Source organism: Hemitrygon akajei, chromosome 16, assembly GCF_048418815.1.
Source record: "Hemitrygon akajei chromosome 16, sHemAka1.3, whole genome shotgun sequence".
NCBI classification, from domain to species: domain Eukaryota; kingdom Metazoa; phylum Chordata; class Chondrichthyes; order Myliobatiformes; family Dasyatidae; genus Hemitrygon; species Hemitrygon akajei.
Window position 1 is genome coordinate 38,495,921 of NC_133139.1, and position 16,739 is coordinate 38,512,659.

The 16,739-nt window shown below is 42.6% G+C and overlaps 1 protein-coding gene across 3 annotated transcripts in view; it reads right to left on the reverse strand.

The window, feature by feature from the left end:
• The window catches only part of fsd1 (fibronectin type III and SPRY domain containing 1), a 73,041-nt gene extending 56,893 nt beyond the window's left edge, over positions 1-16,148 (reverse strand). For 2 of the 3 annotated variants that reach the window (XM_073068734.1, XM_073068735.1), the window contains exons 1-2: positions 15,963-16,148; positions 8,377-8,472 (exon numbers count right to left, since the gene is read on the reverse strand). In XM_073068734.1, the coding sequence (XP_072924835.1) occupies positions 8,377-8,472; positions 15,963-15,980 (114 nt within the window). In that variant the 5' untranslated portion in view covers positions 15,981-16,148. Of the gene's footprint in view, positions 1-8,376; positions 8,473-15,763; positions 15,827-15,962 lie in introns of those variants that run through there. The other variant, XM_073068736.1, reaches the window with a different exon arrangement.
• Between the last annotated feature and the right edge of the window lie 591 nt (positions 16,149-16,739).

Below are 16,739 nucleotides of genomic sequence, written 5' to 3' on the forward strand. Positions count from 1 at the left end.
TTCTCCCATTTTGTCCCACTCCCCCGCCTTCTCACCATAACCTTTGACGCCATGGCTATTCAGATACCTATCAATCTCTGCCTTAAATACACACAATGACTTGGCCTCCACTGCTGCCCATGGCAACAAATTCCACAGATTCACCACCCGCTGGCTGAAAAAATTTCTTCGCATCTCTATTCTGAATGGGCGCCCTTCAATCCTTAAGTCATGCCCTCTCGTACTAGACTCCCCCACCATGGGAAAACCTTTGCCACATCCACTCTGTCCATGAGGTTCAACATTCGAAATGTTTCTATGAGGTCCCCCCTCATTCTTCTAAACTCCAAGGAGTACAGTCCAAGAGCGGTCAAACGTTCCTCATATGTTAACCCTCTCATTCCAGTGAATCTTCTCTGAACTCTCTCCAACGTCAGCCCATCCTTTTTTAAATAAGGAGCCCAAAACTGCACACAGTACTCCAAGTGAGGTCTTACCAGTGCCTTATAGAGCCTCAACATCACATCCCTGCTCCTATACTCTATTCCTCTAGAAATGAATGCCAACATTGCATTTGCCTTCTTCAGCACCGACTCAACCTGGAGGTTGACCTTAAGGGTATCCTGCACGAAGACTCCCAAGTCCTATTGCATCTCAGAACTTTGAATTCTCTCATTTAAATAATAGTCTGCCCGTTTATTTCTTCCACCAAAGTGCATGACCATACACTTTCCAACATTGTATTTCATTTGCCACTTCTTTGCCCAAACTCCCAATCTATCCAAGTCTCTCTGCAGACTCTCTGTTTCCTCAGCACTACCGGCCCCTCCACCTATCTTTGTATCATCAGCAAACTTAGCCACAAAGCCATCTATCCCATAATCCAAATCGTTGATATACAACATAAAAAGAAGCGGCCCCAACACGGACCCCTGTGGAGCACCACTGGTAACTGGCAGCCATCCAGAATGGGATCCCTTTATTCCTACTCGGTTTCCTGCCAATCAGCCAACGCTCTATCCACGTATGTAACTTTCCCATAATTCCATGGGCTCTTATCTTGTTTAGCAGCCTCATGTGCGGCACCTTGTGAAAGGCCTTCTAAAAATCCAAGTACACAACATCCACTGCATCTCCCTTGTCTAGCCTACTTGTAATTTCCTCAAAAAATTGCAATAGGTTTGTCAGGCAGGATTTTCCTTTAAAGAAACCATGCTGAGTTCTGCCTATCTTGTCATATGCCTCCAGATACTCCAGGTACTCTGTAACCTATCCTTGACAATCGACTCCAACAATTTCCCAACCACTGATGTCAAGCCAACAGGTCTATAATTTCCTTTTTGCTTCCTTGCCCCCTTCTTAAATAGCGGAGTGACATTTGCAATCTTACAGTCCTCTGGAACCACGCCAGAATCTATTGACTTTTGAAAGATCATTGTTAATGCCTCCACAATCTCCACTGTTACTTCCTTCAGAACACAAGGGTGCATTCCATCTGGTCCGGGAGATTTATCTACCCTTATACTATTCAGCTTCTTGAGTACTTTCTCTGTCGTAATTGCGATTGCGCACATTTCTCTTCTCTGACACCCTTGAGTATTGAGAATACACTGCTGATGTTGTCCTCAGTGAAGACTGATGCAAAATACTCATTCAGTTCCTCCACCATCTCCTTATCTCCTATTACAATTTCTCTATCGGTCCTATATCTACTCTCACCTGTCTTTTACTCTTTATATACTTGAAAAAGCTTTTAGTATCCTCTTTGATATTATTTGCTAGCTTCCTTTCATAGTTCATCTTCTCCCTCTTAATGACCTTCTTAGTTTTCTTTTGTAAGCTTTTAAAAACTTCCCAATCCTCTGTCTTCCCACTAATTTTTACTTCCTTGTATGCCCTCTCCTTTGCTTTTACTTTGGCTTTGACTTCTCTTGTCAGCCACGGTTGCATCCTTTTTCCATTCAAAAATTTCTTCTTTTTTGAAATATATGTCTTTCACCTTCCTCACTTCTCACATAAACTCCAGAACACTGCTGCTCTGCTGTCCTTCCTGCTAGTGTCCCTTTCCAGTCAACTTTGGCCAGTTCCTCTCTCATGCCACTGTAATTTCCGTTACTCCACTGAAATACCGACACATCGGATTTCAGCTTCTGTTTTTCAAATTTCACAGTGAACTCAATTATGTTATGATCACTGCCTCCTAAGGGTTCCTTCACCACAATCTCTCTAATCACCTCTGGTTCATTACACAACACTCAATCCAGTACAGCCGATCCCCTAGTGGGCTCAACAACAAGCTGTTTTAAAAAGCCATCTCGTAGACATTCTACAAATTCTCTCTCGAGATCCAGTGCCGACCTGATTTTCCCAATCCATTCCCAATTCACCCGCATGTTAAAATCCCCCACAATTATCATAACACTGCCCTTCTGGCAAGCCTTTAGTATTTCCTGCTGTAATTTGTAGTCCACATCACTGCAGCTGTAGGGAGGACTGTATATAACTGCCATCAGGGTCCTTTTACCCCTGCGATTTCTTAGCTCAATTCATTAAGATTCTGCACCTTCCGATCGTATGTCACCTCTTTCTAATGATTTAATATAATTTCTTACCAATAAAGTCACACCACCCCCTCTGTCTACCTGCCTATCCTTCTGATACACGGTGTATCCTTGGACGTTCAGCTTCCAGAGATATGCATCCTTTAGCCACGTCTCAGTGATAGCCACAACATCATACCTGCTAATCTGTAGCTGTACGACAAGATCATCCACCTTATTCCTTATGCTGCGCGCATTTAAGTATAATACCTTAAGTCCAGTATTTTGTACTTTTTGCTTTGATTACACTGCAACTTTATTGCACTGCAACTCATCCCAATGGCTGCAAATTTGCCCCATCACCTGCCTGTCCTTCCTGACATCTTTACTGCTCACTATCTTAGATTTACTTCTGTTTTCCCCCTCCTCCGCTCTATCATTCTGGTTCCCATCCCCCTGCCAAATTAGCTCAAACCCTCCCTAACAGCTCTATTAAACCTTCCCGCCAGGATATTGGTCCCCTTCGGGTTCAGGTGTAACCCATCCTTTTGGAACAGGTCATACTTCCTCCAAAAGAGATTCCAGTGTTGAGTGAAGAGCCAATAAGTTGGCATCTGCTGTGGACCTGTTTGCCAGCAGGCATATTGGAGTCGATCCGTTTGCTCCTCAAGCAGTAATTGATATGGTTCATCACTAATCCCTCAAAACACTGCATCACTGTGGATGTAAGGGTTAGTAGACGATAGTCATTGAGGCAGGTTAACATGTTCTTCTTGAGCATCGGTATGTGAAGTCTGCTTGAAGCAGGTGGGTACCTCAGATTACCAAAGTGTGAGGTTAAAGATCTCTGTGAACATTCCAGCCAGTTGATCAGCACTGGTCTTTAATACCTGGCCAGGTACCCCATCTGGGCCAACTGCTTTTCGTGGGTTTACTGTCCTGAAGGCTGCTCATATGTTCACCTCAGAGACTGAAATTACAGGATTATCAGGGGCTAAAGGAGTTTGTGATGGTTCCTCAAAGATGTTATCATTTAGATATCAATTAAAGTAAGGACGCACTCCAGCATCTTATGTTGTGAAACATGCATATTTCAAGGGCTGTTATTATTCCATCTGCTGGGTTCTCTTGTATCCATGGCAACATTCCCTCTTCAACCAAATCCGTCAAGTACAATTTTTTTTGAAGTGGTGCTGCTTTGATGTAGGAACCAGAATCTTCAAAGCACTGGGGTACAAATGTTCACTGTGCGGAAGGTTTACAGACAGAGAGATGGTTGCGATTTGGAAATGAAGAATCTTTGCATTTTGCTCTCAGCTTTACACCATCCTTTCAGAATCAGAAAATCTAACTGTAAGTAAGCGGGCTACAATAATGTACAACAGACTTCCATTAAGTCATAATAAAGACTGTAGGTGTGTGGATTTCCTCCCACATTCCAAGGATGCGAGGGTTAAGTAGATTAATTACTCATGCGAGTGTAAATGGGCAACACTGTCTCATTGGGCCAGAAGGTCCAGTTAATGTGCTGCATCTCTAAATTGGGGGAAAAAAATTTAATATGAAAAGTATCGAAGGCTCCCTGTGATATCCCACTAGTTTTAGCTTGTCAACCTGAAAATGCCCCATTTATCCCAACTCTGACTGATTAACTAAAAGCAGTCATTCACATCCTCATTCCACAAGTTCTGACCTTATCAAGTAACCTTTATATGCAAACTTTTCACGTTTTTTGTAAAGTCCAATACACTTTGCCTATAATACATTCTCATAACATCTCAAGTAAATAATTCCCTGTCATAAAACCACGTTGATACTGCTTTATTGTATTACAGTTTTTTTAAATGATCCAATTCATGACAACTAGATCTATAGGTAAAGGAAAAGAGCATAAATTATGGTTGATATTAAGTCAGCATGAAACACTGTCATGGCCTCACCTAGAACCTAATGTACATCTGACTGTAGCTAAGTATTGTTGAAAGTAGAGATGCAAACTGATTTGCCTCTCAAGGTATCCAGAGCAGGAGGGAAATTTAGAGGTATATATATCCCAGGTGGTTGTTAAAGATCTCAGAATTATTCTAAGAGGCTCTTTGGCTTGAAAATTTTTACACAAACAAAAAATTGGGGATGAGCATCAGAAAGGGAAATGCACAGAAAGTACAGATGTACAGAGGTATAGTTGTAATAACTGTTCTGATGGGTGGCATAGTGTCAATTGCCTAAGATAGTCAGGCAGAGAGATGTTTAAAACTGGACTAGATGGCTACCATCATATCAAAAGCCTCACAGACCTTGGCACATAATATCCAATAGTTTTATGTGGTAGCTTTATTCATAGTTGTCGGCATTGTTTCTCATTTTCCAGAAGAGTCATTATGCCAAGACTGGACACAAAGCAAAATATTGCAGCACACCCACTGCGGCCTGGAGCGAGACTTTGGGGAAGACAAACCACAAAGATTGTAGGGAAAATATATTCATTAACCACAAGAACTATTTGTAGCTTCTGTTCCTGATAATATTTGTGGAATGGAAGAGTAAAATCTGTTCTTATATTATGCCATGATTCTATGATTACTGTAAATTAAGAGATGAAGTTAAAAGGACCTTTGTTGTTGTATTCCGATTCAATGAGTCTACTGCTAAAGCTGCCCATTTACTACCTTGACATTGAATATTGCGGGACACTGCCAGTGCGGGGTAAGGTAATTGGTGGAAATGTACATAATTCACAATCCTGACATTGAGTTGAGGTTTCAGTTTAAGAGACTGGTCTGATGTGATGATGTAATTATGTAAAGGGGTTTTTTTGTGTTCAGTAAATGAGTTTCTACGGCTTTTCTGAAACATACAATGCCTGTGCCGTTTTATTTGCAAAGACCTGTACCAGTGGGCTTTTACACCAGAATGTACATGGAAGCTGAACATCAGCAATGCTAGCACTCTGCTCTTTCTGCTTGAGACCACCATCAAAATTAATTTACTCATCTCGGTCGATTAAACATGCAAATACACTTTCAGGAAAGTGTACTTTAACAAATTATTTTCACTTCTGGCATTGAAATGATCATTTCTAAACTCATGAACTGTGTACATTAAAAAGCTGAATATTAACAAGCCTAACCTTGTTTCTTTCAGATACGTTCATTCTGAATGATGGGAAGAGGCTGTCCGAGCACAAAGCAAATCCCACAAAGTTATCACTATATCAAATCTGATTCATTACTCATTTTCATGATTTTCTACATACTGTATATGCATCTAGATATCAAATGAGCATAACAACAAAGTCCCATCATGTCCTCAACCACTGGCCACATTAATGAGCAAGAGGTCAAATCAGTTTTCCTTTCCAAACTGTTTCAAGCTCAGGGACACAAGGACTAGCAACAGAGGGATCAAATTATGTATGTCTCGTTCATATGGTTCTGGACACAATGTGTACTGTTTAGAAACTAATTACAAGGGCTATTTCTTACTCATCTCCCTGTTGATATTTGTGGAATGGAAAAATAAAAAGCTGCTTTTTTGTTATAACATGTCATGTGGCTTCCCTCGTAGTTGGCTGTAACCTAAAAGCGAACGTGTCGGGTTTTGTGAAAGCTGGGAGTTTTGCTTTTGAATCATAGCCTCCTGCACAACTGTGTCACGGGCTCCTTGTACTTTCCATTGTCTATTGTGTCAGCATGTCCTTTTGATTCCTTTCTTCCTCAATTCATTAAGGGATGCATTCCTGGAACACGCTTCGTTAAGCAAAATTTTGGAACGCAAAAACCACTGAGGAAAATATATCTTGGGTTATTTCAATACAGTGTGCTTCCATGAAAGAAAAATGGTAGGCTAGTCGTACTAGTAGAAAAATCACATTATTAATCAAAGCCAAAGTGGCAATGTCATTAAGGTGAAAAGTACTAAATTAATCATTTGTACAATGAGTAATTATAATACTGCTTCTTAGTACACACCCAAAGTGTTCAAGTACTATGTGCGGCAATAAACTCCACACTGTATTCTCAGGGTAATAAAATTTCTTCCAAGTTCTTTACTTATGATCAGCACTTACATTTATGATCACTAGTTTTGGACATCATTCATGTAGAATTTCTCCCACACAATTTAAAACAGTTTCAGGATATTTATAGTGTGAATGTTTAGACAGATATAATTTCAGATTCTGTGAGCGGGCGAAAATGACAATTTCTAAACTGACTAACTTCATTTGCATAGTCTCTATTCTTCAAGAATGCAAATGGTCAACCTCCAGTCTGAATCATTTATGTTGTTCATTGTTGTTTTTCTTGAGTATGTTGTACATCTCATGCTATGCTGCAAGTTTTGCATTGCACCTGTGTATGTGACAATAAACTCAACTTTGACCCATTCTGTATAGCTGAATCCCTTAAAGCACAAGGGATGATAGTTATGTAGGGGGTGGAAAAAAGTATGATGTGCTAATAAACACATGGAAATGGAAAACAGATGCTGGAAGTCCAAGTAACACATGCAAAATGCTGGAGGAACTCAAAAGGCCAGGCAGCATCTATGGAAAAGAGTAAAAGTCGATACTTCAGGCCAAGACCCTTCATCAGGACTGGAGAAAAAACGATGAGAATTCAGAGTAAGAAGCTGGAGGGAGGGTAGGAAGAAATACAAGGTAGTAGGTACAAACAAGCTGGATGAACTCAGCAGGTCGGGCAGCATCCGTTGAAATGAGCAGTCAATGTTTCGGGCCGAGACTCTTCGTCAGGACTGAAGGAGGGGCCAGGGGCCCTATAAAGAAGTTGGGGGGGGGGGGAGGGTGGAACATGCCAGGTGAAAAACCAATCAGAGAAAAGATCAAGGGGTGGGGGGGAGGGGAAGCAGGGAGGGGATAGGCAGGAGAGGTGAAGAAGGAATCTAAGGAGAAAGCACTACGGGAAGTAGAAGAAGGCAGAATCATGAGAGAGGTGATAGGCAGCTAGAAGAGGAGGCAGAGTGAAAGTGGAATGGTGGAAGGGAGAGGGAGGGAATTACCGGAAGTTGGAGAATTCGATGTTCATACCAAGGGGCTGGAGGTTACCCAGGCAGTATATGAGGTGTTGCTCCTCCAACCCGAGTTTGGCCTCATCATGGCTGGAGGCCATGTATGGACATATCCAAATGGGAATGTGAAGCAGAGTTGAAGTGGGTGGCAACCGGGAGATCCTGTCTGTTGTGGCGGATGGAGCGGAGGTGCTCGACGAAGCGGTCCCCCAATCTGCGTCGGGTCTCGCCGATGTAGAGGAGTTACTTTGTGTTTACAAGGTAGTAGATGATAGGCGAAACCAGAAGAGGGGGAAAGAATCAAGTAAAGAGTTGGGAATTCAATGGGTGAAAGAGGTAAAGGGCTGGAGAAGGGGAATTTGATAGGAGAGGACAGAAGGCCATGGAAGAAAAAGGCGAGGAGCACCAGAGGGAGGTGATGCACAGCTAAGGCGATTAGGTGAGAGAGGGAAATAGGAATGGAGAATGGTGAAGGAGAGGGAGGACATTACCAGAAGTTCAAGAAATTGAGGTTGGAGGTGTAGGCTCAGGTGTAGCAATTGTTCCACTTGCAAGGATAATTGCTAGGAGAGAGATCAGTGGAGGGGGGAACGAATGGACAAGGGATTAGCATAGGCAGCGATCCCTGCGGAAAGCACAAAATTGGGGGGGGGGAGAGAAGGGGAATTGAAATAAAAACCAGCTCTTACTGGCGATTTTCTCATCTAGGAATAATATATCATTACAAAGCCATCATGCAGCAACTGAAGTATTCAGGTACAAGTTAAAAATATTATGAAGAGCTCAATTGGCTGGCAATCATGGATGGAGTTTAAAGGCTCAGTTTTACCTCAACATTCTTCAGGGTTCGCTTCAGCACGTAGATAAAGTTCTGGACCTCTTCATTTTTCACAGCCAATGTAGTTATAATCTTTCTTAAAGATTCCTGAGGAAGATGAAAGGTAGCTGAATTAGAGCTGATGAATACTGTAAACACATTGCAATCTGGTGAAATCTCATGTTGCTCACATCTCTCCAAAGAATTAGAGACCACCTTCATGAAAAGTCTTAGAACCTGAGAAATGTTTACCCTACTTTAACTGTTATTTCTATTTGTCACTCACCCATAACTTTCTGATTTATCTTCTCAGTACTGATGTCCTTCACATGGACTTTATTTGATCACCTTGGTTTCATAACAAATATAATACTCCATGTGGTCAGAAAACTATGGACATTATGTTTTTATTTTGATATTGTCAGCTGTGTAGGACACCAGCGTTTGCATGACCAAGCTAAATTTAATGTTGGCAAAAGGCGTTGAGAAAAATGGCATTGATAATTCAAATACTGTCTTGCTAGATGTAGTTTACAAATTCAAATGACTGTGTGTAGGCAGTAGCGAAGTTCATGTTCACAATATCTATCACATGTCAATCAGCAGTGAACAACGATGATTCCTCCATAACTTTGGAAGAGTTGATGAAAATGTGAGAAGAATAAAGAAAAGTGGGCTGAACTTAAATGAGTGGTTGATGGATGTCATGAATTGATAGGACTAATTCTGTGCTCTACTTACTTCTCTTTAACTATTGCTCAAGCCTTAGAAGACCCAAGTTTACATTTATTTTGAAAATAAACAAATGCTTAATGGGATGTTACTGGCAAGTCAACATTTATTGTCTGTCCCTAACTGCTAAAGGATGGTGACATTTACTATGTCTGCAGACCTGGGCAAGGAACAAGAATAGATCTCAAACTCAGGATAACAGATGACTTGAAGGAGTTTGGAGTCGCTGATGCAACTGCTGATCTTTTCCTTCTAGATGGTAGAGTTTTGGGATTTGGCAGTTTGATGGAACAAGTCCTTATGAATCACTGCAGACCATTTTATAGATGGCACACATTGAGGTCAGGTGGCAAAGGAGAAACTATTTAAATTGAAGATTGAGGCATCATGCTTTGTTGAACTTACTGTATCCACAAAAATAGGCATACCTGTTTCTGATATGTGGTGGTGGTGCGAAATCCCTTTGGTAAAAATCAAAGAGAAGGACTTCTACTACTCAATATACATTGGTATCATGTTGTTGTAGCACAGGGATTCCCAATCTGGATTCCACAAACCTCTTGGTTCATGATTGGGGTCTATGGCATAAAAAGGGTTGAACCCCTGTAACTACATGTTGGATGGTTAAGATTCTGCTCAAGATGTTCAAGTATGAGTAGTTAGGTATTTTTGGAAATGTTCATGAATTACCATTTAATAGGCCAAACCTGAAGGTCAGAGGCCAGTTGGTCATCCAACAGAAACTAAATACCTGTTCACTGATGCTCAGTTGCTGATGGAACTACAGATTTCTGCTGTACTCATTGTGCCCAGGCATTTCTTGAGACCATGAGTAACTCAATCAAAAAGTTAAAGAAAGGGTTGTAAAATGACAAGGATCTCAGGAGAAGATAAAATCATAATATCCACAATGTACTGTTATGAAACCAGTAACTGGTTTCACTTACCAGCAAAGATAGATATGTCAGTTGAAGTCCAATGGTACTATTTTCAAAAGTTTTATTAATAAAGGGGCACAAAAATTAAGGTTAATACAAACATTCAGATAACATGCGTCAATACTCAATCTAAAACGCAGGTACATTAATAATCACTCAGAAATAAGCTCTTTCGTTGTCTAGGGTATAATACTGAGTCCAATTGGAAATATAAAGAGTCACTCTGAAGTCTGCAGGCTTTTCCCTTTTGGTTTCACGTGTTGGAGAGAGAGAGAGATAAACGGAAAAACTTGCCCGAAATATCCGTGGAATCAGGGGAGCGATCTTCCCTGTTGTTAGTTAAAAGCGATCTTCCGTTGGTTCCAGCCACAAACCCCGCATTCGGAATTTAACGCACGTGGCTTATTTCAAAATGGCTTCCCGTTCCCACGGGAAGCGTTATCGTGCTTCTTGGTGTCTCCTTGGTGCGTCTGAGGGTCGTCCTCTTTCAGACCCTCCTTTATACTGCCTCACGGGCTCTCAGGTGTCAATCAGGTTGCAGGTGATGCAATCTCTCTCTCAACCAGCCCACTTTGCCCGAGGGCTTTACAATGTCCCTGCGAGTTGGCACGTCTGCAGTTCCCAGGTGTCTCCTGAGAACAATGCCAGTCACCAGCTTTTGTCCCAGTGGAATGCGGTATCCAGCACGTCGCTGTCTTTCCATTTCCTGTGTCCATTCAGCCTGTCTCTCTCTCTCTCTTGCTCTCTCTCTCTCTCTCTCTCTCTCGGGTCATTGACCCCCCTTTCACTAGGGCTCTTGCAATTCTCACAAAGGAGGGGGCTGGTATCATAACACCTCCCCTCTTAAAAAGGTTTTTACCAGCGGTTAAAACCCAGAGTGGTACAGTCTTACAGAAATTTTGAATCTAATACAATACAGAAGCTTTTCTTTTCACTACAGAGTAATAGTTATACATTCAAGTCAGCATCTAAACAGTTAACAATTACAGTGTCCCTTTAATTAATATCTTAACATTGCGTACCGTACTAAAGTCTTGTAGCATCAGACTTCAATTCAATAACCACCTATTTATTTATTGTTTTCAGCAACAAAACTGCGGAGGTGTGATCTTAGCTTAGGTGCATCTACAAAAGTTTATGCGAATACTAATCGTTTCGGTCGGTTTACTTCGCCGGCAGGTCTCCAAAGGTCTGTCTTTATTATTCACAGGCTTTAGCGCAACCCGTAAAACCTGCTTTGCTGTTTAAAAAAAATGGCATCCCCATTAACCATCACCTCTTTTCTGGCGAGTCCCCCCGTTGGGACTTTGAGTAATTTGGCGTGGTGAACTCCCGCCCGCCTCGTTCATCGGGGCTATTTTTTCAACACCATGCCCCAAACTGTCAAGACCCTTCAGGCTATTTGTTTTTAATTCCAACTCCTCTTTCAGGTAGCATTTCGAATGCAACCTCTTCACACCCCACCCTGGCGTAACAATAGAGTGGGGGGCCCCGCTATTTCCCGACTCACTCTGTGAGCGATCTGCCAGGTTTAACATTTCTTCCTTCGACTTGGGAACTACAGACTTTCCGTTTCCTTCAATAACAATCCTCATTCCCCCCTTAAATTCGGCATTAACCTTGGCCCCACTCTCGAATACAAACACCGTGGAACTCACACTTCCCACGGTTACCAAGGTTAACCCTTTTCCTACTGAACCAACCCTATCTGATCCACAAAGACGGCCGCCCCGTCCCCCTGAATCAAACACCTCAGACTTCCTCTGAGCTCTGTTACCAGGTTCAGCACCACGTGCGCCCCCATCTTGGACACACTCAAACGGGACATTGGCCCCTTCCAGGCTTTCAATACCCGTACCTTTTTCAAATTCTAACGTCTCCCGATCCTTCCAGTTACTCTCTAGGCAGCCCCCCGTTGGGGAAGGCGCAACCCTGCGAGCTGAAACAACCTCCTCGGCCATTTCAGCTGACTTCTCCACAGCAAGGATACCCTTCCTCTCTAAGACTGCCCTCATTTCACTCTCGGGACCATCGAGAACACCTTTAGAACTCTGAACTTCTTCAAACAATTCTGCCAAACCAGACAGATTAACCATGTCCAACTCTGGACATTTTAACAACTTTATCCGTTTCTCAACTTTAGTTCCTACCTCTAGGACCTTTCTCTTCACTAAGGGCAGGGCTATTTCCTCTCCCTTACCCCCTTTTACTTTACTGCTTTCTGTTTTACCCCCCTCGGAACCCTCATGGTACAGGGTCGGTAAAAACATCTTGGCCAGATCACCGCTGGCTTCATTTAAACTGTCCTCTTTCTCAGCCGCTTTTTCCGACAGGCTGCGAGTGACCGCGCATGCGCGAAAGCTTTGGTACTCCAGGGGCGGGGCCACCGCACTCGCTGGTCTGCGGGTCCTCCCTCCTGCTAACACACTTCGCAACAACGCGACCCACTGCTCCCCCTGCCACTTCTGATTCTGGTATATAGTAATGAAATAACTATCAACATCCGTCTCTTCGAACGGAGGTACTACTCTCAGCTCCCGACTAACATTAAACCGCTCTCTCCTTAGCTCCTCCCTCTCTCTTTCTCTCCCCGCTGCCGCTCTCTCGGCTGCTGCTAACTCTCTGATCCAAATTTCATGCTGACTTTGCCTCTCAGCTTGATCCTGCTCGTTTTCCACCTCTAACCCCTTCGCCAAATTTAACAAGTCTGATTTGGTGCTCACCTCTAGCGCCGCCACAGTCGCGTTTTTCATAAATTCACACACGTCCATCTTTGCTGGTTTTTCTGTCTGGCTACCTGCGTACCAGATCCAAATTATTTTTTTTTTTTGACTTACAATCCCGATTGACTGACCTCCCCCTTTTTGGTGTCAAATCCCGAGACGAGAACCCCACTTGTTATGAAACCAGTAACTGGTTTCACTTACCAGCAAAGATAGATATGTCAGTTGAAGTCCAATGGTACTATTTTCAAAAGTTTTATTAATAAAGGGGCACAAAAATTAAGGTTAATACAAACATTCAGATAACATGCGTCAATACTCAATCTAAAACGCAGGTACATTAATAATCACTCAGAAATAAGCTCTTTCGTTGTCTAGGGTATAATACTGAGTCCAATTGGAAATATAAAGAGTCACTCTGAAGTCTGCAGGCTTTTCCCTTTTGGTTTCACGTGTTGGAGAGAGAGAGAGATAAACGGAAAAACTTGCCCGAAATATCCGTGGAATCAGGGGAGCGATCTTCCCCGTTGTTAGTTAAAAGCGATCTTCCGTTGGTTCCAGCCACAAACCCCGCATTCGGAATTTAACGCACGTGGCTTATTTCAAAATGGCTTCCCGTTCCCACGGGAAGCGTTATCGTGCTTCTTGGTGTCTCCTTGGTGCGTCTGAGGGTCGTCCTCTTTCAGACCCTCCTTTATACTGCCTCACGGGCTCTCAGGTGTCAATCAGGTTGCAGGTGATGCAATCTCTCTCTCAACCAGCCCACTTTGCCCGAGGGCTTTACAATGTCCCTGCGAGTTGGCACGTCTGCAGTTCCCAGGTGTCTCCTGAGAACAATGCCAGTCACCAGCTTTTGTCCCAGTGGAATGCGGTATCCAGCACGTCGCTGTCTTTCCATTTCCTGTGTCCATTCAGCCTGTCTCTCTCTCTCTCTTGCTCTCTCTCTCTCTCTCTCTCTCTCTCGGGTCATTGACCCCCCTTTCACTAGGGCTCTTGCAATTCTCACAAAGGAGGGGGCTGGTATCATAACAGTACCTCTGGGTGAAAAACATCCCAAATGCTTCAGTTGTGGTTATTGTCACAGACATTGGACAATCTCATCTGTGGTGGATGCCATGGGTGAAGCGAGTTAACACTTCTCTATTGGGCTCACTTGTTCTCTACAGCAACATTTTTATCTACATTATTATTAAAGCAAGAGTCAACATAAGTAATAAGAACAATAAATTCTGAGCCTGCAAGCTCTCACAACAGCTTTGAATGTAAACATTTGAATAAGCCAGCCACGCATTCCCTTCTCCACAATTGCAATCCTCTCCATTTTCCATTGTTAAGGCCTTATACGAGTCCATTGCTCTCCATAACATTTTCTTCCACCCAGATGACACAGGAAAAATATGGACAGATGAGTGAAAAAAGGGTAATACATAAATGGTAGCAAAATGAATGAGTTGGAGAAGCAGCTATTCTCTGATTGAATGGTGGACCAGATACAAGGACTATATGACCCATTCAAAGATCAAAAAGTTTAGGTTCACCTACATTTTAACAACATGATATCAAAACTCATCAAGTATTCCCTAAAGTAATCACCTACAGAATATTTCTCCGACTTTGCTTGATGTAGAAGTCAAGAGTGGGGTGCGCCATCTGTGCTCGGGAAGTGTATTAATTCTCACCACTGAGATACCACGTTGGGTAAGATTTCTCTCCATTGCTCAAATGTAACAATTAAAACTGAAAACAGGATAGCTTTACTAAGCTTTGCATACCAGTCTCTTCATACATATCACCCAAGCCTTTATTAAAAGGCAGAGCAGGTTTGTGGGACTGGGTGATTGAACTGCTACAGGTAATATGGGCATTGAATGTTGAGAACATTGTTCTCCTCATTTACTTGCTCCAATTGAGCAAAGGAAGAACACATGATCTTATTGAGGCATAATGTTATGTTACCTAGGTTACCAGATGTCCCTGTATTTGAGATACAACAAACCACAAACTGAAAATCTGGGATTAAAAAAATTAAATGCTTGTACTTACTTCCAAGCAATATTTGATCAGAAGAAATAATTTAACTGCAGATTCTGAAAGGGGATTACAACAATTTTGTTTTCCCCATTCTGTATTTCATCACCATACATTTTGCCTTCTCTGGTTTCCACTGCAGAGAGCTTCTCTCTCCCTCTCCGCCTGATATTCAGGCCCATTCCTCTCATTGCCAGTGAACAGTTTAGAAATTGCCTTAGAAAACACACCCTCAAATCCCATAACTCTAGTTAATCTGGGGCCTGCAGTAACAGACCATAATTCACACCTTTCACCCACTAATACTACCAGCGCCTATTTTGCTATTTACATGCAGGCTGGGCATGAGCCTTTTACAAAACTGGAATTTTTTCTCTCTTTACGTATAATATTTCCCCCACACACATCTAAGGCAGCTGACAGAATTCCAAATTCTGGGAAGGGCTAAATCAAGCATCTTCAGATATTCCCGCGACAGAAATACTCCATTTATAAGATACTGTATCAGCGTTATGAAGGGAGCAGTACTGATAAATCCGAGCAATGTCTCTATAATTCAGATGGGTCATTAACCATTTTGGTCGCGAAATTCTGATTAGGTTGCAAATCCTATTTATAAACCGGACCGGCTTGCAAGGGCGCCCGGTAAAGTCTTCATGTGTACTGTTCAGGGGTTACACGGGAACTCAGCCAGACTCTTCAAACCGGTACGTTTAAAAGCCAGGACGCCGAGGTACAACTTGTTACGTACTTAATTCAAAGACCAGATTTAAGATAGTTAAAATTATACACAGTGCAAAATCCTATCTCATAAGTACCAATGCACCAAACCACTTGCTCCATTTCAACCATGCTTAGAACAATTTACCGATCCATTAAACCAATTATTTATAATCTCCTCTCCCATTTTGAATATCGGTTATCTTACTTAAAAAGTCTGTCAGTGTCTACAATAAATGATTTAAACCCCCTTCTTACGTTAAGCTACAATGAGGCCCACGAATTGTCAATGCTTTGAAATTCGTTTGTGTTACAGAATAAAAATGGGTGCATCTTGGAACAGGTCTATTTCACACTCAACTCCGTCCCACCCTCCCCGGCCCGGCCCGGCCCGGCCCCTGCTCTGCAGGTTAAACCATTCATTGCAGGTGCAGCATTGTTCCTGTCGAAATGTTACCTTATTGTGATCTGCCATAGCGGAATCTCTACTGGGATTCCTCTCCGTCTCTTTAAAATAGCACTGATTACAATAACATAACGGCTTAGTTATTTCACCAGCTCGCCCCTAAAAGAGCGAACAAAGCACAGTGACTGACTGTTAGCGAGGAGAGAAGGGGGCCTAATACTTAGCAGCACGGCACCGGCTCTGCGCAACAGCAGTGCGGCCGAAAGCGGATTGTGGGATTTGTAGGAGCTTTGGCGGATTTTCTCTGTGTCCTTCTTCAGCCGCTAGGGTTGTAGCTGTACCAGGATTGGGGACGTCACCGATAGGAGGAAAAATAATCACGGAAAAAACTACCAATCCATCTCTTAAGCAAAATTATAGCAACGCAACTACTAATTTTGGTGCCTAACCCATAGTTAACATCTCATTGTGCAGAGGAAGAGAGCTTCCACTCTATGGACATTGGCTGGTGATGATTCAGTTCCATACCCATTCCAAGATTCCCTCCTCTCCCCCTGCCCGCCAACCCCACTTTCTGCAACCCCCCTCCCCATTATCTCCTCCACTACTGTAACCAGAACAGACATTGATGGTTTAAGGCACTACAGAGGAATGTGAGGTGAAGTTGCACCTACTTTAATGCAAGGAGTCTGACCAACATAGTGGATGAACTGAGTGTTAATCAACACCTGGGAAGATGATGTTGCTCACGAAGATATTCAATATAGAAACAAGCCCCTTCAGCACACCATGTTCTTCTGGTAAGGTGGTGGCATGTTCGAATGCAGT